The sequence below is a fragment of the Gobio gobio genome, assembly GCF_949357685.1.
Source record: "Gobio gobio genome assembly, chromosome: 24".
NCBI lineage: Eukaryota > Metazoa > Chordata > Actinopteri > Cypriniformes > Gobionidae > Gobio > Gobio gobio.
The window spans coordinates 25201406-25225091 of NC_137120.1; the positions used below are offsets into that span (position 1 = coordinate 25201406).

Here is a 23686-nt window from a genome sequence, read left to right on the forward strand (position 1 = left end):
TAACTTTAATCCTGTTGCTCCATAATTTTAATCTCAGATTTAAATCTCAATTATGGATTCATTTTAAAATTACATGTGAGGAGGTTTAAATAAAGTAAAGTGCACCTACAATTCAACTATGTGCATGATTGAACAGATGTAGAAACAGTGGGTGTGTCGTCAGGTCTCAGAGAGGTGTTTATTACTAATAAAAATTAAAAATAAAGCGAATTGAGCCGTTAGAGTGAGAGGGTCGTGGCGGCCCGTGAGTTTACGCCTGCTATCGAGTCCGGGATGTGGATCCGTCACTCATATCGGTGCACCTCGGTGTCGGACAAACAAAAGAAGAGAGGAGAATATTTAGCATTGATGGCAGCAGTGATAATGAGGTGAGCACCAGTGATCGCGGCCGCGCCTCACGTTTCTCATGCCCGCTCCATGCGTGGCTGCTGCACGGCGATCAAACGGGATGGGCGGCACTGTCAAGAGCGGAGATGGTCACTCCGCAAATCATGACAGTTGTTTTGTCATAAATTACGCTGCCACAATATACTCCATTATTGATTGATACTATAAATATATATTTACGCACGCGCTGTTTTCATTGCCTGTTTGATCAGTAACGGTCTCTCTATGTAGCGCACATTTTACAAGTTTTGTTCCTTTATTGGCAAAAGCTACTAATGTCAGAGAGAGAGTTTCTGGTGGTCAATAAAGAAGGAAATTGAATATTAGTATTGTTGCTGTCAATGGCGAATCCATCATGGCGGCGAAAATTAATCGTAAATTGAGGTTTTAATCGCTGGTTAAATTCTAATCCCTGATTTGTTAATCTGGGTTTAAAATTAAGTCGTGCAACACGACTCGATTTAAAATAAAGCCTAGATCAACAAATCCTAGATTAGCTCTAAACTGAGTTTAATTTAATCCTTGTTGGTGCAACCCACCCAATGTGTTTCGACCATATTATATGCAGCAGAGGGCCATAGAGATCCATTCATTTTTCTGGATGTGGTGTGGATGTGGAACTGCTCCTATCACATTTTTTTGTGTGTGTGAATATACATAATTAAATATTATAAAAAAAAAACATTAAAATCAGTATTTTTGTGAAAGGTTAGAATTGTATTGCTGTTGTCGAAGTGTTTTGAAGTGTCTGGTTTTGCAATAATGCCACATACATTTGCAAAAATATAACAAAAAGGCCACTAAAAAAATCTAGTCAGATTGTACTAAAAAATTATTTATTTCACTAACCCAAATGTAAAAAAATTGCATTCGCATTTGGTGTGAACGCAGCATAATGACTGCTAGTTGACATGCAGTTGTAAAGTTACACTGTAAAAAACTTGCTTCCATAAATTGTTAAGTACACTCAACTTGGATGTTTAAGTCACTCCAAATTAAATTATATTAAACTAACTTGAAAAAAAAGAGAGTTGAATCTTGTATAACTATAAAATAAAAGTTGAAAATTGCTTAACTTATTTTGACGAGTTAAAGCAATGTAAAAACATATGTTGTCATAACTTTAACTTTAACAATAATTTTTACAGTGTATTTATAATTAAAGGGTTAGTTCACCCAAAAATAAAAATTCTGTCATTAATTACTTACCCTCATGTCGTTCGACACCCGTCAGACCTCCGTTCATCTTCGGAACAGAAATTAAGATATTTTAGTTGAAATCTGATGCCTCTGAAAGTCCTCCATTGGCTCAATGGCACTCTACACTCTCAAGACCCTTAAAAGGTACTAAAGACGTCGTTACAAAGTCCATCTCACAACAGTGGTTATAAAATAACTTTATGAATCGGCGACAATAGTTTTTGTGCGCAAAAAAACCCTAAATAACGACTTACATAGTGATGACGATTTCAAAACAAAGCATCATGAAGCTTCGAAGCGTTATGAATCACTGAGCCGAATGATGATTCGGATCGCGTGTCAAACCGCCAAACTGCTGAAATTTGGCGATTCAAACCGCTGAATCGACTCAGTGATTCATAACGCTTCGAAGATTCATGATGCTTTGTTTTGAAATCGTCATCACTATGTAAGTCGTTATTTAGGGTTTTTTTCACAAAAACTACTGTCGCAGATTCATAAAGTTATTTTATAACCACTGTAGTGAGATGGACTTTGTAACGACGTCTTTAGTACCTTTTAAGGGTCTTGAGAGTGTAGAGTGCCATTGAGCCAATGGAGGACTTTCAGAGGCATCAGATTTCAACTAAAATATCTTAATTTCTGTTCCGACGGGTGTCGAACGACATGAGGGTAAGTAATTAATGACAGATTTTCATTTTTGGGTGAACTAACCCTTTAATAGAATGTATAAAGTGGAGCATCAAAATAAAGTGTTCCCAAATACTGTATTATTTTATTAACTATGCTTTTAAACATGAATTAAATAAACAGTTCTTGTCTGTTGTCTAGGTAGGAAGGTCCCTTGGTTTTCATTTGGATATTTGAGAAAAATAATTCATAATGATTACACTGTACAAAAAAAGGTTGTGTGTTTTTGTTTTCTAAAGTGCAAACTGAAAATTTTGACATTTAAAAAGACTTTAACTCCTCTTGTTCCTTTCTTTTCTACTGCATCTTTTTCTCCCCCTACATGAAACATGGTGGGAATATTAAAGAGAGACCAGCTCTCCTCACTGAGAAAAGAACAGCAGAATTAAAGATGCTGATGATGGGAATGAGAAAATAAACGCAAACATAAGCTGATTAGGTTGTTTGACATAGTATTAAATGGCAGAATATTTAAGTAATGAGGCTCTCTTTTATAAATTTTATTACTGGATTAGAACAGGGATAAAGGTACCTCATTCGGGAGCACAGATCTTCATAAGATGGTCGAATCGAGAGATCTTCCTCAACGCATATGTCCCTACAGCAGACAAGAAATACACATACAGAAGTTTCACATTAGCTGGGATATATTCATATTCAAAAGCTAAGGTTGCCAGGGTGTTACAATATGGTTGCTAGACGTGTGTTATTAGGTGTGATAGTGGTTAATTATTGGTTAAAAAGATAATATCTTAAGATCAACTCATATGCACATGCCCTCTTCATGCGTCTCTGACCTTGTTTCGTTGCCCTCTGGCTGCAGTAGATAGCAGCGCAGGCAGCTGTAGGAACCCTGAGCATGTTTCCCTTTCTTGGAAGCTCGGCCCTCTTCGTCAGAGTCACTCTCGGGAAGTGGTTTAATGATGTTCACGAACGACTCGGGAAAGATTCCGGTTTTGTCCCTCACTGTGCCCTACAGAGAGGACACATGGTATCAGCTGCCCGTCTATCTATCTATCTATCTATCTATCTATCTATCTATCTATCTATCTATCTATCTATCTATCTATCTATCTATCTATCTATCTATCTATCTATCTATCTATCTATCTATCTATCTATCTATCTATCTATCTATCTATCTATCTATCTATCTATCTATCTATCTGTCTGTCTGTCTGTCTGTCTGTCTGTCTGTCTGTCTGTCTGTCTGTCTGTCTGTCTGTCTGTCTGTCTGTCTGTCTGTCTGTCTGTCTGTCTGTCTGTCTGTCTGTCTGTCTATCTGTCTGTCTGTCTATCTATCTTTCTGTCTGTCTGTCTGTCTATCTATCTATGTCTGTCTAACTTCTATCTGTCTGTCTATCTGTGGCTGCGTTTACACTTGCGACCTGTATCCGGATGTTGTCCACATACACATTGAAAAGACAAGCGTAAACACGTTTCTGATCAGAATATTATCCGATCAGCATGTCCTGGTCCAGAGGTAGTCGAGGATGCATTGTGAACGGATTTCAGTGTAATGTAAACACAATCCAGCCATCGTATCTGCATTCAGAGGGCGACGTCATATAAATCCCAACCCACTCTCTCCGCATGGCTGTCAGAAATTAATGGACGGATGCAGTTTTGACAAGAAATTAAACATATTTCACCTTGACAATAATTTAAAGGGGTCATATAATGGTACATGCACTTTTACAAGATTGTACGTAAATTGTGTGTTGGCAGTGCCTGTACACAACCATCCTATAATGATAAAAATCCCTCCAGTGTTGTTTTTTTAATCTCCTTATGTTTTCCCCTGTCTCAAATCGAGCCGTCTGACCGTGTGGCGTCACACGGTCGGACGTCCCTCCCACGATTGTTAATTGACAGCAGCGTTTCAACACAGACCCGCCCTGAGCGAGCTGTCATCATAGTCCGCCATTGTTGATACGCTGGAGCAGAATGGCGTCTAAGCGATTGTGGTGTTCTGTTCTTGGGTGAAATAACGAACACAGCAATCATTTTGATTTTCCTAAATCTGAACCACTGAAGACCCAGTTTTGTTTTCGAAGGGAATATTCCCCCCGATCAACGTCAATGCTTTCATGTTTGCGCAAATCATTTCTCACCAGACTGCTTTAGTGGGTCAGTATAAAGCAGGTTTTGCTAAGAAGCTGCTCCTGAAAAAAGGATCGCTACCAACTATTCGTGTTCCTGCTGCACCTCCAGAAGAAGTGAGTGTAACGTTTGGTAACACTTTAGAATAATGGTCATTAGTTAACATTAGTTAATGTATTAACTAACATGAACTAACCATGAGCAGTACATGTGTTACTATATTTGTTCATCTTTGTTAACGTTAGTTAATATAAATACAGCTGTTCATGGTTTGTTCATGTTAGTTCACCGTGCATTAACTAATGCAAGCAAGATTTTAATAATGCATTAGTAAATGTTGAAATTAACATTAACAAAGATTAATAAACGCTTTATAAGTGCAGTTCGTTATTAGTTCATGTTAACTAATGTAGTTAACTAATGTTAACTAATGACCATTATTCTAAAGTGGTACCTAACTTTTTATTAACCTTTATATTAATCTTTGCAAATCGCTTGCACACTTCACGATGAATGCGGCTAAAGTTTACAGGGTAAGTTACATTACAGCATGCTTTCTATGTATGACGTTCTCAATATAATTCATAATCCCACGTTTATAATGAACAACGCGTTATGGTTATTACAAACTGTGTACGCTGGTGATACAGTTAACGTGGTAACACTACAATCTGTCAATGAACTAACGTATACATCAGTAAACACATAGCATTCGTATCTCACTACGCTACCCTGCCAGCACAAAGATAGATCAAAGTGACATTATGTTAACCAACCATTCAGAAACGTCAGAAACCTTAATTGTCGAACTTCGTTGGGGTCGTCATTTTGTTCCGGGTCCGACTCCGGTTCAAATTGATACGGTTGCACTCAGAGGGTGCATCTCAATCAGCTCCCTAGTTCAGTAGTCAGGGCACTGATCAGGACATAAGTAAATGGGCTGACTCCCTGATCAGTGCCCTGACTACTGAACTAGGGAGCTGATTGAGACGCACCCAGAGACTCCCGTTGCCATTCTTAATCCAAAATATACCCTCAACTGTTGTCAGGGCAACACTCCACATGTGTCGTGTCAAAACGCCCCACAGAACAGAGGGGCGGGGTGAGCAAAGCTCATTATCATTTAAAGTCACATGCACTGAAATGGCTTGCTGAAAACAGAGCTGTTTTTGACCAGGTAAAATTTGTGTTTTCTTGCCATACTAATGAGAATTTTTAATTAAAGTATATTACAAACTTTTCATTTAGACACAAAAAAATCAACTTGTACAAAAATGGCATTATATGACCCCTTTAAAACCGGTTATTTACACTTACTATGATTTCCTCTGTGCCATCTTTCATTTTAATTGTGCAACAATATCTGAATGAGGTCATTGTCACTCAGCGCCAGAGGTGTAAATCAGTCGTGAGATCTAAATGAAGAGCTGCACGCTGCTCAAGTTAATGTTACTGCTAGAGGAATAATCGGTATACACAATGAATTTTATTTTTAATGTTAGCTACCCTATATTTTTATTGCTTCAGCATGTTTTTATAAATTACCTTCCATTTTGTCTACAATAGGCCTATGCATTGCACACTACAATCATAGCACTTAACCATGGATGATATGACACATTTAACATGGTCAACCCAGTTAAATAATCAACTTTGGAAATATTTCTTTATTTAAACAACTTTGATCCAAGACTAGAGATCGTATTAGAAAGTAAAATAAGTGAATGAAAGCAATGCAAGCATTGTTTAATTTGTACCCTTTTTATTCGTACATCAATAAACCATGTGTTGCATAACCTACCCTTGTTTAGTTCTAATTAATGCTTTTTGTGATGTGTTTTATGTTTTATTTCTTTAATAAAAAGGTGGTCAGATTCTGACATTTTCTGCATGTTACACGTAGCCTACAGTATCCTTTAATGCTTGTGCGCTCTCTCGCATCGGAATACAATTTTTCTTTGTTTCATCATACAAGATTAATGTTGGAAAACATAAACTGGTAGATTAAGTACCCTATATGAGATGTTTAAATATGAATAAATGACAAAAATCCGTGATAAAGGCCTATTACAGACCTAATTTAAATATTTTGCGGGAAACAGAAATCGGATCAATTAGATATAGAGACCACTTGGTGTAAACAAATGTAAACACGCCGTGTCCCGATTGACTGATGATTCGATCTGCTTGATCGGATCACGGTGGTCGCATGTTAATGCCAAGTGTAAACACAGCCTGTCTGTCTCTCTGTCTGTCTATCATCTCAGAGCTGATGTTACTGTGGGATGGTTTCTTGTATCTGTGGCAGGGGAGAGCTGTGATAAGTGGAGGGGACACAATAAGGCAGGCACATTAATGTCCCCAGAAGGGGGGGGAATAATGATTGCTACGCCCCTGATCTTCAGACACATTAAGTGCATTCAAGCAAAAGAAAAAGGCGTTTCGGTGGCAATGAACTAGCGAGTTACAGCTTGATCTTTCTCTTTCACCCGTTCTAATCTCGATAATGTTATTTGAGGGTCCATTGCATGTCTATGCAATATCCAATTTTCTCTCTCTTCCTTTCTCTCTCTGCAATTCAATTCGGGTCAAATATTTCTCCTTTATTGTCATGAACCAAAAGATTGCAGATATCCAACTCATAAAAAGTATGTGTGTGTCTGTTCAGATCAGATCTTCTCACTCTCATTGTCCTTCTCCTTCACACACCCTCTAATATATGTCTCTCATCTTATCTCCTTTTCTTCATTCCCACCATCATCCTTCGTTCATAAGTGAATCTTTTTAATGCCCCCTCCCTCAATCACTTTATCCTTTAAATGTTTTCCCTTCTTCCTTTCTTTAGTGAATCCCTCCATTCATCATGCTCTCCTGATGCTGTATCTCAACCCAGAGAAATGTATATTTGAAGTATGTATAGTGAACACAATTTTTGTTTAGATAGACGCTGTTTAATATTAATGTATTGTTTAATTGTAAATCTTTTATGTACAAATATTTGTGAACTGAAATTGCAGAAAACTCTATAAAAGAAAGACCTTTTTATGGCAAATTTATACAGAAATCCAGATGGAACTGTATGAGATGTATGTAAAACACACTGGCCATGTCACATTAATGTGTTTTACTTATTTGTGTGCGTATGTGTGTTTATGTTATATAAAGGACATTCCTATAGCTCAAACAAAGGTTAAAGCATTCAATAAATGTGATGATAATAATCTGATATATTATAAAGACAATAAAAACAATAAAATTACCCTTATACAATATAATATACTATGAATATTTCTGTGTCTCAGAAAGGCGGGACAACCTGTCACTCACATGAGATCGACCAATTGCAAACCACAACCATCCAATCAATTTTCAATAGACAAAATCAAGTCCCAACCTACACATTTCTTACTCAAGGAGCCGTTTTACTCATCACAATAGGGGAAAAAAAAGACTATAGTTAACACAAATTCTGTTTCATGACTTTAAGGAGCTATTTGAACCTGATATAAGACTGAATTTAGATTTGTTGGTGTAACAAAATGTGTTTAGATTAATTCAGTAATGTTAAATTATATTTTTGACTTAAAATGTATTAATTTAGGTGTTACCACATACATTTAAAGCACATTTTTAGGTCAATAGGCGGAAAATAATGACACGCATACCAGTAAATTGACTAGCGCAAACCTTAGTAAATTACCTTGCATGATTAATTTAAATACTCTCCTCCCATACATTTTGGGTCTGAAAGGTAAACTCCTACAAATGCATATACAATAAGGCCAGTCGCAAAAATATCTGTACACATCTTTTCAGTGCTAGTTTTTAAATCCTGAAAGTAGTTTAGCGCCAAAAGAGGGTTTGCGCTGGCACAAGCTGTTCGCAAATCTGCCCTATCTGTGCTACAATCACACTTACACACAAATACCTCCAAACATAAATGTGATCATGATGCTCCATCCTTTTTCTCTCTCCCTCCCTTTATCTTACAAACCCTCCTCCCTCTCTCTCTCTCTCTCTCTCTCTCTCCTCTCCTCCTGCCTACCTATCCTCTTCTACCTTTCTCTTTGCTTCTATCCTGTTATCTTTCTCTCTCTCTCTCCATTCCTCTCTCACCTCCAGCCAGTCAGCGTTGACTCTCCGCAGGAGGAAGATCACATCTCCAGCCTTCAGACTGAGCTCCAGGCGTCCGCTGCCGCTGAAGTCAAACACCGCCTAACACACACACAGCGAAGACAAGCAAGCGGGAAACACACACAAATCGACGGAGAGAAAGAGAGAGAAACACATCCTGAGTGAGACCAAACTGCAGGTAAGAGATCCTCGTGCTTAAAGAACTTTGAAGAGAATGAATGAAATGAATGAGTGATGTGAATAAAATAGGATGAAAGGATACTGGTAAGAAAAAAAGAAACTAAAGCAAGTGACAAGAGAGATTCAGGAGTGAAAATACTATTCAAAGAATGGGAGAGATAAATGCTTTATTGTACTTTTCTTTTCTAATACTTGCCAAAACGTACTGTGGTAATACCAGTTTTTCTCATACTTTTTATTATTTAGTCATAGATTTTGGACTTATTACCATAATAGCACCATATTAATTTCAATGAATACAATAGTAAACTGTTTAAAAATATATGTCCTAAAGCTGGCTTTGGACATAGTAACAGATGGTAATGCCATGTTTTGTCGAACATGTGCAATTGTATAAGCTATTGTGAACATGTGCTTAAAATAATACCACAGTTTTACCATAGTAAACTATAAAACATGCATTGCATATGTACTATGAAAAGTTCATTGCATATGTACTATGTACATTGTAGTAAACTATGAAACACGCATTTCATATGCACTATGTACATTGTAGTAAACTATGAAACATGCATTGCATATGCACTATGTACATTATAGTAAACTATGAAACATGTATTGTGTATGTACTATGAAAAATCACATATTCTGGATATGCATCACAGTTTTCTTAAACATTTACCATGGTCAAAGTAGTTTTGGATATGTATAAAGACAATTCCATGGTATTTCCGTGGTATTCTTTGAAAAGTACACCATCTCTTAAAAAACTTCCAAATACCATGCTTGATATTTCTGAAATAACCTCTGAAAATCTGAATACACTCTCTCTCTCACACACACACACACACACACACAACATGGTATATTACCAAATATGCCTGCGTTAAGAGGACCAAATGCAGTTAAAAGGACCATAAACTTAAGAAAAAAGGAGAGAACAAAGAAAAAGTGATGTAAAAGAATACAGAGAAGAGAGATAGTCTATGTCCTCCAATGTCACCTGTCCATGTCAATCCTTCAAGCTTAGTTAAATCAAAAGAAACCAAGGTCAATTACTCCACAAAAGCTCCCTGGCAGCTCAAGAGCTCTTGATTATGATTTGTTCAAGTATCAGCCGTGTTTCAGTTGTTTCTCTTAAGGTTTCTTTGGAGAAACAGCCACCTAAGACATAGAGTAAAAATGTAGAGCTATAAAATGACAGTACAGCTCTGATAATTTAGAGTATTCTGATATGTTTGAGAGCTCTGACGTTTGACTGTTTCGATCCACTATGGCCACGGATTTCTGAAGGGTATACTGGTGTTTTAAATATCTGTGTGTAACCGTACGCTAAACACACGTGTATGAGTGCGTGTGTGTGATGGGCATGAGTGGGCATCTGTTCTCACACCACCATCTCTGTATGTTTAGATAATGCTGTAAATCTGCTGAGCTGTGGGTCGCTTGGTTTGTTTGCATGAGTAGGAGTGTGTAGGTGAGACGTGTTAGATGTTACCAGCTAATTACATCTTGGCAGTTGCTTTAAGTGTGAGCATGCATGTGTGTATGTCCGTGCGTGCTCGTAGGCAGCATCTGAACAGAAAGACACAATTTGTGCCAAAACTCGATGTGAAATTCTTCACAAAGTCAACGGTACAGAGCAAGTATTTGAGTGCAGGCTCAGTAACATTAGATGAAGAAACTATTTCAGTAGCACTGCTGCTGTGAAACCCTAAAAATGGCTTTTGGGTCATTTGTGTGGGCTAACTTTGTTATATAGTGCAGCAAAGTAACTCTGTACAATAATTGGCTTCTTCAGCCACACTACGGTAAAGCTATTTTAGGACCCTGGAATTTAGTTTGATAATCCTTACAAAAAACGACACTACAAATGAACTCCTAGAAATGTGACACAACTGAACAAAACTTAAAAATCCTGTTATGACCAACACACTGCACGATGTCGGACCAATATCAAAAAACTAACAACAAAATAACACCTTTGTTGAGCGATTCCTCCTTATATTGGACTGCGTTTTCTTTTGCGCCTTGTCTCTTGTCTTTTTATTACATGGTTAAACCACACTGGAAATTAAACAAGACTTGGAAAAGTGCGAGAATGTGCAACAAACCCACTCCGCTATTTGGAAATGTGTCAAAGCAATTTCCTTCCCCTCGTTTTCCCAATGTAATATATGTGCTAATTAGCCTAGCTCTGAGAAAAGCTCTCAGTAGCATTAGCATTGCCACAGCACCTTGCAAGGTATCTTTTTATTGTCTTTTTCCACTGCTTTCTGGAATTTATCTCAAACCACTAAACGCACAGGCTAAATTTAAACTTTGTAGATAATTTCCATCTTAGTTGTGCTTGCGAGTTTTGAAAACATTAAAGATAAAATTCATCCTAAAATGAAAACTCTGTAATCATTAAGTCTCCCTCATGTTGTTCCAAACTTGTATGACTTCTTTCTTCTGAACGCAAATGAGTGTTTTTGTCTGTACAATGGACGTCAATGGGGTCCAAAATGGGGTTACATTGAAAATGTGACTTCTTCGCTACTTATCCTACAGCGATGATGTAATTGTAATATTTGCATACTGAATACTGATTGGTCTTCTTTCCTGCACTCATTTACATACTGTATTGTGATACTGTGGTCTTTTCTTTATTCTTTTATTCTATCTATTCTATCTTTTATAGTAACCTAAAGTACAGAATAAATGGTGTCAAGCCAACCGAAAATAAAATGTCTGCTGAATGTCATGACAACGGCAATGGTGTACTTCATTTACAAAGAAGCAACGCATATATTTTAAGCTTTCCTAAAACGTTTAACTATTAATTAGGGCTGTCGTTAATTTGATGGTCTATTTATGGAAAAATTCAAAATGTTAAAATTATGCTTTTACGCTTTTAACGCACCTGCCCCAGACCTAAGTATGTAATCTTAAAATGTAGTTGATTGGTGACAAACATGATGCAATATGACAAAGAGACAAAGTAAAGTGTGCAATATCACACTAGTGCAGTTTTTGTTCCGAATAGCACGAGTGCATATGTGATATTGATTTTATACTACAGTTCAATAAACAAGATGTTAATATTGTGTTAAATTTAGACACAATATTGTCTTTTTGCTAAATTTGCCAACAAAAATACTACCTATAAAGCCAGATCAGGACTGTTGTGCATCTATAAACAACACACAGCGGCGTTTCATTTCTGAATGAATCCGTGTTTTGAGCAAATCAATCGGGTAAACCAAGGATTCAATGGCTCATTCATAAAGAGACACATTTACTTAATTCCTGAATGAATCAGCAGTTTGAACAAATCGAATGAATGAATGACTCAATGACTTACTCATTAAGACATTTACCACCACATACTGGCAGTTTCAGTTAGTTTCGTTTTTAGTTCTATATTAAAAATTAAAAAACACACATTAAAGGGATAGTTCACCCAAAAATGAAAATTCTGTCATCATTGACTCTCATGTCATTACAAAACTGTATGACTTGCTTTCTTTTGTGAAACATAAAAAGGGAAATGTTGAAGAATGGTGGTTACAAAACTGTTTTGGTTACAACTGAAAAAAAATACTGAGACATTTCTCAGAAATTATCTTCTTTTGTGTCCCACAGAAGAAAGTCATTCAGGTTTGAAACGACATGAGAGAGAGTAAATACATCTCTTGAATACATTAATCTCATAGCATTATTTATGCTATTGTAATTGCAGTGTAAATGCATTCATGCCACATCTGAACAGAAATAAATGGTTTGTAAATATATATAAATAAATACCTATTCAGATGCAACTTCTGAAAAAATGTTATAAAACATGGCCGTTTTTGCCTAAATGCTAAAAACTTTTTGTAATGTCTATTTGATGCTTTTCTTTAACACAATAATTAATTTAAATGATCTTTTTGGGGTAATTTCTCGGACACATTTTATTTGCGTTTAATTTATGATTACTTTGATTCGGCACATCGTGTAATTCATTAGATTAAAAATTGTAATCGCTTGACAGGCCTACTATTAATTTGACTAGGAAGCACTAGTATATGTCTCTAGGACATCTATTAAACAGCACTTCATCCGGAAAGAATGAAAACATCTGATAAATATTCTTAAAAGAGCAGATTTACATTCTACATCATAAACATCTGAAAATAAATTTCTTTAAGGTAGCGTTTTAGAGATCGCATCTTCCAGAAGAAAGACCCACACATTAAATAGACACCTGGGTGATGTATATATGCTATCAGGCAATCTAGTCGACATATTAGCTGAAACCTAAGTATTAAGTGATATGAAGACCTCAGGGCTTGCGCTGAACTCGATATCGAAGAGAAGTAGGTCGAGAACAAACCGAGATAGATCTACTAAAAAAGTCTAAAAGGAAGTTTATGAAGAAAGAATTGTGAGCTATGTTTGGCCAATTATGTCAACCAGTTATATGAACCCTAAAAAGTCACCAAAAGACAACTATTTAACCATGTACAAACGCAATAACACTCAAACACAAATGACTATCAATCTCTTTCATTTAGCTGCGCTCTATTGAAGGGGTCTTTCTTGTTTGGTCATATTTGGAGAGTTATTTCTGCACGGGATCAAGGGGTCGGAGAACATATCTAATTATAGAGTGACTCTGGGGGTCACAAAGCACTCTGATTTCAATTAAGGAGTCAATGACCTCTGAAATGAGCTCATTAGCACGTGGCCAGCCAAAAGGGAGGAGAAGGAGGTGTTTTTTTCTACCTAAATGAGTGACCCAGTTTGGCTCTTCTCAACTGGGGGATCAGAGCAGGATATAAAGAGAAGAGATCACTCTCTGGGGCCATGACACATGACAAAGGAGTTTAACCAAGGAGGGGTGTCAGTTATTAACCTGCTTATAAATGGCCAAAAGTCATTAATTTGCAAATGTAATGGGAGAAATACAAAAAAATCAGATTGAATTGACAAAAATCTGTTATATCAGGCCAATAACCATCCAAAACAAGAACTCTGGGACTCTCGCCCCAAGCTTTCATCCAAGATCAGGTGTGAAATAGCTGTCCTTTGTGAAGCAGACCATGAAAATAACCATGGAAGTGCAATACTGTGTAAGTGTGAATGCATATAATCAGTCATAACTTACTTTAATGCTTAAATGTTATTATATGTGACTATAGTGCTTAAAATATCTTCACTCAGATGGTTCACACCGGTAACAATGTTTCTAATAGCCAAAGTGCAGGACTTGAAACAGTATCTCCAATCTCTCTATAATGGCTCTCTCTTAATGTCTAAAGTCCTTACAGTGATACAGAAGAAAAGGCCTTGATTTTCAATCAAGCTCCCTGTCTCGTATCTTATGAGTCCCAGACAATGGCAATATTCTTCTCAGAGCTGTCACACAGCAAATGAAGCAATAGATTTGGTGATATCTAATTGACACTTTCATCCGAAGTGACTTGACATGCATTTTTAACTACAGTTTCAGTCCCACTTGAGAAACTTGGAGTTAAAACTTATTCATTTAATCACCCTCATGTCGTTCCAATCTCCATTGAGTTTCATTCTTCAGAATCTTTGAAATTTTACAGAACATTTACGCTGCTCTTTTCCATACAACGAAAGCAGATGGGGACCAGCTCCAGAAAAGGCAAAGAAGGGCCATAAAAGTAGTCATCATGACTTCTGTACTATATTCAGTCTTCTGAAGCAACATGATAATTTTGTGCCAATATGATGATTTTAAAAGCTCTTGAATTTAACATACACTTTCAAATATTCAAACTTGGCTTGTCACAATATGATTTTTGGTGCCACTGATGTCAAATCTGCACATAGCACAAAACTCTTATGGTTATATATTTTTTGGTGGCTTGTGGTGTTGAAAAGAGCAGCATGAACATCCTGCTGACCATCTCCTTTTGTTCTCTATGGAAGAAAGGACTAGAACGACATAAGCATGCAAAAGTGATGCCAGAATTTTCATTTTTGGGTGAATTCTCCTAAATAACAACGTCTTGTTCAGGGCTGCAATAGTGACAGCACATGAATCACCCCTTTTAAAAGTTCGAACCTGCAACCTTCCCCAGATATTTAACCGCAAAGCGACACCACCCACATATCTATCTTTCCCGGCCTTCGTTTCCAGATCTTTTGTTGTTTTATCTGGTGTTATGAGAAGTGTAATCTGTCACTTTCTCTCTCTCTTGGTCACACATACACACCAGAATAAGGCAGGAGTGTCTTCCGCTGTGATCTCCATGTGGAGAGCAGCGTGCTTTGAATCATGTGCTCTCACATGAGCATATGAAGACAAATGTCCAGCACTGTGGGAGATTTATCAGCACACCTGCTACATCGATCTACATCAGGACGAGACATGATAGGAGAAATGTTTTGAGGAGATAATCAAAGATGGGTGTGTGTGTCAAGGGCAAAAAATGTGACCGAATATTTCCTTTTGGCTCAACCAATGGCATTTCAAGTCATTCGTGATTAGCTGTTTGCCAAATAATTGAAGAGAAAGAGAGAATAGGAATTGAAATAAAGAAATCAATGAACCTGATTTCATGAGAAAACGTAACTATTGCATTGTGGCAGTTGAAGGTCCACCCTAAACCTAACTGTCAGTGGGGCGTTACAAATGAGATTGTACGAATTCATACGAATTTACCAAAACGTAAAACGAATGAGAGTGTGTTGAATAAATTGCAAAGGTCTGGTTTATTTACAATAGCTCCACCTTTCAGAGCGCAGATTAGTTAATTTCATGATCGAAATCTATGAAGAAAAATGTTTGTTGACAACCTTTTTTCCCATGACTAAGACAAGACGATGAGATGACGCCAATGTCATCAAATGATAACTGTGGCTATATCAGCATGCAATATCGTTGACGAAAAAATATAGGACTAAAATGCAGTTAGAAAAATAAAAACTTGACCGAAATCACTCAAAAAAAGATTAGGAGCCACTTTGAGCTTTTGTTCTTGCGGTAGCCCGATTTCAAGAATTTTTCAAGTTGTTTTCTTTTAAAAGAACACGTTTTCTACCTAGTGTTTTACTTAATATTTGTAATCTGGCAACCATGCACATGTGCTCTCTCTACACTGTGGAAGAAGCATGGATTATCTGAAAACACAGACAAACAAGTAAGGTGGAGTTTAGTCATCTCCTTTTAAGATATCCTGCTTAAACCTGATAAGCTTCATGAGCGCGTGCACGGGTTGAAGCGCTATTTTTAGCACGAGTGTAATGTTTGTTAATAGATTTAACGTAAAAAAACATCATTAATCTTGACAAACTATATATCATTCTAAAGGTCTAAACCTCAAGCATCGAGGACAGACCACTGTTTTTCATTGAAAAGCTTATAACGGCTGTATTTTTGCATCAATGTAAGCAATACACATCAACGATTTTATAAATAAAAACAGAGTACATACCTTTAGTGTCCTAATTACGAGCCACACACGCATCCATTGCAAACAATTCCAGAACGAATGGAAAGGTGAGGGTCCACTGAATAACATCCCATAGAGCATTTTAATCCAACGAAACAATAACGGTGTAATATTGATGGTTAATCCTTTGTTTACATTGCATTTCTGCGGAGCGAAGTATCATACTAGACTGTTATGCAATAAAATAATGCACCAAAAACAGTCTCCCGGTAGAATAAAGTGGCATGGGTTTAAAGCTTAGAATGTTACGAACAAAATCCAACTAACCCCACTCAAAAACATGCAAAGATAGCCGCGATATAGTCAAAAATATCCAACCATAGCGATCGTTTTATCTGATGTCATGACGTGCTCATCCAATGATAATGTCTGTTTATCTGGAGCCAATAAAAGCATTGAATCGTCATGACTGACAGAAAATGTAGCCAATGAGCACACGATTCCAACGAGACCTTGCATGTGTATGTTTGTCACATGGGCGTGAATATTTATTCATCTGAATGTGCCAATGTGGCGCTATCTCCGACGAGATGCTGCGAGCCTGACACCCCCCATCTGACAGCTAAAAGCTAACGCGCTAGTAAACAAACAGAGGTCTCTTTGTAGTAACTGTTTGCTAATCTTACTAACTGGACGGAATGTATTATCCAATGGATCGTCAAAAGAAGTTTTTATTGTGCTGAAATGCTTTATTTGAGCTCACTCGAAGCAGCGATGTGAAAAAGGAGAGTGAACACAGCGGTGACGGTGCTTGTTGACAGAGAAGTTGATCCAATAACATACCGGTGAGTTGCTATGTGTAGTTGTTTATGTATATTGAGAATGTGTGTGAGAATGTATGTATTTTATTGTTTCTGTGTGCTAGAAAAAATGCAATATACCAGTATGCATTATACATATGCTGATATTTTGCATTTTTCCTAGCACACATGGGGAAAAAGTATATAATTTTTCCCCATGTGTGTGTAAATAAAACATATATATATATATATATAACACATGTAATTGTTTATATATATATATATATATATATATATATATATATATATATATATATATATATATATATATATATATATATATATTGAGACTGTATTTATTTTATGTTTTTCCTGTGTGCTAGAAAAATTACAATATACCAGTATGCATTATACATATGCTGATATTTTGCATTTTTCCTAGCACACATGGGGAAAAAGTATATATAATTTTTCCCCATGTGTGTGTAAATAAAACATATATATATATATAACACATGTAATTGTTTATATATATATATATATATATATATATATATATATATATATATATATATATATATATATATATATATATATATATATATATATTGAGACTGTATTTATTTTATGTTTTTCCTGTGTGCTAGAAAAATTACAATATACCAGTATAGATTATACATATACTGATATTTAGCATTTTTTCTAGCGCACACAGAAAAAAAAAATATATATATATATAATATATAAAATGCATTTTTTTTCCCCTGTGCTACAAAAACAAATTGACGAAAAAAGAAAAGTTCTGGACGGCCGACCATCTGTGTGATTGTTGAATGCTCACTGTTTCACCGGCCATTATATTGATTGTAGGACTGTGTGCGAATGTATGGGCCGCCGTCAATATGAATGCTCACTGTATAGCCGGCCGTTAGATTGATGCTTGGGCTGTGTGAGAATGTATGGGCCGCCGTCAATATGAATGCTGTCTAATCGACTGCCCATCAGTTTCATTGTTCATGGGATGGCCTGTAATTAGAGTGAATGATGACAGTGTGATTGTTGATTGAATGGGCAAACTATACAGAAATAGGACATGCAGTGCTAATTCTCATTCCTTTCCTTGCCATTCTACAGGCATCAGGTTGAGTCTTCGGATGAGGAATGGCAGCCAAGCACCAGCCAACCAGCAGAAAAGAGAAGAACGCTTTCAGATTCTTCAAGATCTGCACTTGCTGTTGTAGACCTGAATCCGCCAGTAAAAGGCCAGTAAATGTTTTTTTTTTTTACATTTGCAAATTGTGTGTGTTTTTATAGCTATATATTTATATTATATTGTTATTTATATTACTAGTTATATTTATAGTTATTATACTTATATTACTTGTTGTATTTTCAGTTGCAAAGAAGTTTAGCTCTTTTTTATTAATATTTCATTTTTATTATATTTTTATAAGTTCTGTTGTACAAATAAATCACTAATACAAAGTCTTATGGTTCTGCCTATTATTTTATAGTTGAAAAAGCATTCAAGCATCATATATGATGGCTAAAACAGCTTGCAGTACCCTTCATAACATTAGGTTATCAAGTCTCCTGTAGGTTTCTTGGCACCTGGACATATTCTTAGAAAAAAGCATGCAGGAACCCCATTTTTCATGATATCTTCGTCAAATTTTAAATATAAACTGATGAGACTTTTGCCTTTCAATTCATTAACTAACTGGATTCCTCCAGGCTTATTTTCATATATTTTTACATCAAATAATAAAGTGTTCATTGTAGCACAAATCATCTTCAAGACACTTCAACTTCTATAACTGTTTGTCTTTCTAAGTTTTTTTCTACTTTAATGTTTGGGTAATAAACTGTAAAGTGTCTTCTTTTTAAAGATGTCTAAATTGTGCATGTAGTGCAAATTGTTTAGCAACTGCAATTGTTTTAGTTGGGAGATGTCATTTCTGGGGATGTGCCTCAAGCAGGCGGAGGGAGAAATGGAACAGACATAGTCTTGGAAAAAAGCTTGCAGGAACCACATTTTTCATTATATCTTCCTCAAACTTGAAATATAAACTGATAAGTCGTGTGGCTTTCAATCCATAACTGAACTGGATTCCTCCAGGTCTATTTTCATATATTTTTACATGAAATAATACAACATTCTGTGTAGTGCAAATAATTTTTGAGGCATTTCAACTATTATAATTTTTTATCTGTTTGAGAATTATCAACTCTGATTGCTTTTTAGTAGAGTCCCAAGTGTCTTCTTTCCAAAGATACCTTAATTGTGCCTGTAGCACACTGTTCTCAGGAGCTATAATTGTTTTAATTCAGGTAGGTCGTTTTCAGCTGTGAGCCCCAAAGTGGGGTTGCAGTTTAACAGGTTAAATGAAGGTATCGTTCAGTCAGTCTGTGTTCCTCGTGAGCCGCTTGCGCTGTTTGCTGCGACTAAATCTGTAATAAATCCAAACATGAATCTCGAGTATATTGTTTCCAATTGTGTTTGGTGACTAACTGCACTTAAGCAACCTCTGTGTGATGATACAAAGTCTTTTTTGCTACAGAAATTAATTACAAATGTAATTTAAAGGTCCCATGGCATGGCATTTTTCTATTATTTTATAGTGTTTCCTGTGTACTTATATTGTTAGTATGATTTTTACATGATAAAATGTCATAATTTAGAAATAAAAGGCATTTTGTCTATACTGCTGTTTGCCCTGTGGCTGACTGCCCTGTTTCAAGAGGCGTGTCTGCTGTGAGACTTCAGTAAAAATGCCCACTGTTGTGATTGGCTGACATCTTTGCATTTGAAATGAGCGGAGGGGGCGTGGTTTAACGAGGTCTACGACGCACGAGCTGCTGCCAGAGAGACGGATGGACCTGAGTTCACTTCTCATCAGTTCTCTCAGCATGTCTCAGTTCAGGGTGAACTTTTGTAGTTACTAGAATATACTTCAGGTTATTAATTTATTTCTAGTCGGAGGGGCTGTCACTCATGTAAGAAAGTTAGTTACTTTAGTAAATTATGGATCAGCGCTGACTCGAGACGCGAACCGTTTAGAACGATTCAGTCCGATTTTGTGAACTGGTTCGGTTCACTAAAAAGAACCGATTCAAAAGAATGATTCGTTCGCGAACCGGACATCACGGAGACGGAGCTCAGCGATTGCTAACAAAGTTATTTATAGTAACTACTGAGTTGTGAGAGCGCTGTCAGTCAGCGCGAGTTTATTGTGTTTGTATCTGAGAGTTCTGAATAAACACGAGTCCCAGTCACACCGAGTCCGTCTTCATCATTATTCTACCAACTTTGTAACACATGCAATGTACCATTACAGCGAGATGAACGAGTTAGTAAGTTTGATTAAAGCATTATTTCTAGATATGTTCCAATCATATGAAAAGCGTCAGTGACGCGCATTGAGTAACTTACACAGCGCAAACAAAGACACAACAGCAGTAATCGAATGTAATCCAGTTTATTGTGGGGAAAGCTGGCTAGCCTAGCCGGATACCCTCACGCTTACCCCCCTTCTGCTTAATCTCACGCCGCGTTTGGTGCCTCCGCTGTGGGCCAGATGCAGTACTGGGGGTCGGGGATGTTGAAGGCCGAGCTTCGGCATGCGTGAGGTTTATCTCTAAAGATGTGGCTCTGCCGATGTTAAGCAGAAACTCCCGACTGTATGCACATTTAAGAACAGATAGACGCGACGAGGACGTACAAAAACACTGACTCACAAGATATAAAACACGAAAACACCGTTCTGTCGGGAGAGAGAGAAGCCGCAGTGTGTGCACGAATAATAAATAATTAGCTACACATAAGAAATCACTGATCACAGATCAGAAGGAACTGAAAAAAGACTTCTGTTTTCATTTGTACATCCAAACACTGAGAAACTGCCAGCATTCACTCGTTCACAACCAATGATCTCTCGAGTGTTTGCATGGGCGTGCCAGATTCTCTAGGCGGAGGAAAGGGAGGTAACCGTTCCTGCTTGGACGTCAAACCAGGAGACTTCAGGATTGGCTAGTCTGGCCTGTCATTTTCTCAAAGGCAGAGAAAGACAGCCAGAACTCGGTTTTACACCGATCAACATTTCTATCCACTTGGGGACAATATTCAGGCTAGGGGAACTCATATTAATGTTGAAATACCTCATAAAATGAACATTTCATGCCATGGGACCTTTAAAGCAGGTATTTTAGTCGACTAAGACTTGACAAAACAAAAGCAGGGCAAGGTTGACTAAATATTGAAGTTGACTAAGATAAAAACTAAAAAGTACATTTGAGATGAAAAAGGTTGTCAACAAACATTTTTCTTCATTGATTTCGATCACGAAATTAACTAATCTGCGCTCTGAAAGGTGGAGCTATTGTAAATAAACCAGACCTTTGCAATTTATTCAACACACTCTCATTCGTTTTACGTTTTGGTAAATTCATATGAATTCGTACAATCTCATTTGAGCACTAATGGAGATATAGACATGATTTTATTTTAACATTTTGGTTTATTTAAAATTGTTGCCCATTAAACTGACTTGCACACATTCAAATTCGCACACCCTTCTGCTCTTACCTACATATGGGTGTGAGATATAAATCATGTTTTATGATGCTTATTTGTGGTTGTTGCTGATTGTGTGAATGGAATGACAGAACAGCGATCCGGTCTGACAGCATCAGGAGACACAAAGACAGAAATGAAACTGTCTTGATAGAGTGCAAGTACTCCACAGGACAAAGAGGGAGAGATGCATTAAGGGATGGCGTGAGAAAGCTAAAGAATGAAGCGAGACTGATGGGTGAACTCAAAGGGAAGAGTGGGAGAGATTAAAGGAGAACTGTAGGATAAAGTGAACAGTGGAAAAAAAGAGCAGAGAATATTTTAAGACAAGGAGAAAGATAAGAGAGAGAGGCTGAAAGAACGTGACTTGAGATGTAGGTGGAAGAGAGAGGGTGAAAGGAAAGCATTAAAGAGATTGTTCACCCAAAATTAATTTATTCAACCTCATGTCATTCCAAAGCTGTATCTTTCTTCCATGAAACACAAAAGGAAAAATTGGGTAGAATGTCCTGGTTGCTCTTTTCCATGCAATTACAATAAATGAAGATTGAAGCTTTAAAGCTTCAAAATGTATCTTGTTCATTATGATTAATCAGTTATATTAATTATGATTAATCAACTGAACTTGTGAACTCGATTATTTCAATGTTTGAACAAATTGTTCATACTAATTAATGAACAAATCACTTTTCAAATAATAAGTTCAGATGTTCCACAAACCCAGTATGAATTATTCATTGAATAACAATAAGTGAATAAAGTGAATAACACTGATTATCTCTTCATCACAGCACCTGTTAGTGGGTGGGATATATTAGGCAGCAAGTGAACATTTTGTCCTCAAAGTTATAAGCAGGAAAAATGGGCAAGTGTAAGAATTTGAGCAAGTCTGACAAGGGCCAAGTTGGGATGGCTAGACGACTGGCATCTCAGAGCATTTCCAAAACTGCAGCTATTGTGGGGTGTTCCCGGTCTGCAGTGGTCAGTGTCTATCAAAAGTGGTCCAAGGAAGGAACAGTGTTGAACCGGCAACAGGGTCATGAGCAGCCAAGGCTCATTGATGCAGGTGGGGAGCGAAGGCTGGTCCGTGTGGTCCGATCAAACAGATGTAACGGATTCCACTGAAGGCAAGCTTTAAGAACCCAAGTGCAGTTTCTTTACAAAACAAAAACAAGGACTTAATTTAAACAGACTTACACAAGGACTAATGCAGGGGAACAGGACATGGACCCTAGCAAGGCAGAGACTGGCCTGGAAGCATGGGCGTACCTGGGCTGTGGAGCATGGGCAAACCTGGTAGTTCAGGAAGCCATGGTGGGGCAGGCGGTTCAGGGGACCCAGGTGGTGCAGAAAGTTCAGGAAGCTATGGTGGTGAAGGAAGTTCAGGGGACCATGCCGATGCAGGAAGTTCAGGAAGCCATGGCGGAGCAGGAAGTTCAGGGGATCATGGCGGTGCAAGAAGTTCAAGAAGCCATGGCGGTGCAGGAAGTTCAAGGGACCAGAGAGGCACAGCCTCTGTGGCCTTAGCCAGGTACCTACTTAACTTGAACAGACTTGACTTGAACAGACTCAGAACTCACTAGACATCACAACAGACAAGCTACTGTAGCTCAAATTGCTTAAGAAGTTAATGCTGGTTCTGATAGAAAGGTGTCAGAATACACAGTGCATCGCAGTTTGTTGCGTATGAGGCTGCATAGCCGCAGACCAGTCCACCGCTGAAAGCGCCAACAGTGGGCATGTGAGCATCAGAACTGGACCACGGAGCAATGGTAGAAGGTGGCCTGGTCTGATGAATCCCGTTTTCTTTTACATCATGTGGATGGCCGGGTGCGTGTGCAACGCTTCCCTGGGGAACACATGGCACCAGGATGCACTATGGGAAGAAGGCAAGCCAGGGGAGCAAGTGTGATGCTTTGGGAAATGTTCTGCTGGGAAACCTTGGATCCTGCCATCCATGTGGAGGTTGCTTTGACACGTACCACCTACCTAAGCATTGTTACAGACCATGTGTATACCCTTTCATAGAAACGGTATTCCCTGGTGACTATGGCTTCTTTCAGCAGGATAATGTGCCCTGCCACAAAGCAAAAATGGTTCAGGAATGGTTTGAGGAGCACAACAACAAGTTTGAGGTGTTGACTTGGCCTCCAAATTCCCCAGATCTCAATCCAATCGAGCATCTGTGGGATATTCTGAACAAACAAGTCTGATCCATGGAGGCC

General features: G+C 37.5%; 2 protein-coding genes across 3 annotated transcripts in view; one reads left to right on the plus strand and one right to left on the minus strand.

Annotated features, from left to right (window-relative positions):
• Positions 1-23686, minus strand: part of ncf4 (neutrophil cytosolic factor 4) — a 38769-nt gene that overhangs the window by 4221 nt on the left and 10862 nt on the right. The window contains exons 7-9 of the mRNA XM_079808360.1: positions 8497-8595; positions 3075-3250; positions 2810-2875 (exon numbers count right to left, since the gene is read on the minus strand). Of these exons, the coding sequence (XP_079664486.1) occupies positions 2810-2875; positions 3075-3250; positions 8497-8595 (341 nt within the window). The remainder of the gene's footprint in view (positions 1-2809; positions 2876-3074; positions 3251-8496; positions 8596-23686) is intronic.
• The window catches only part of pvalb7 (parvalbumin 7), a 43712-nt gene continuing 28475 nt past the window's right edge, over positions 8450-23686 (plus strand). The window contains exons 1-2 of one of the 2 annotated variants that reach the window (XM_079808361.1): positions 16639-16933; positions 18023-18150. The gene's annotated coding sequence lies outside the window, so the exon portion shown is untranslated. Of the gene's footprint in view, positions 8693-16638; positions 16934-18022; positions 18151-23686 lie in introns of those variants that run through there. The other variant, XM_079808363.1, reaches the window with a different exon arrangement.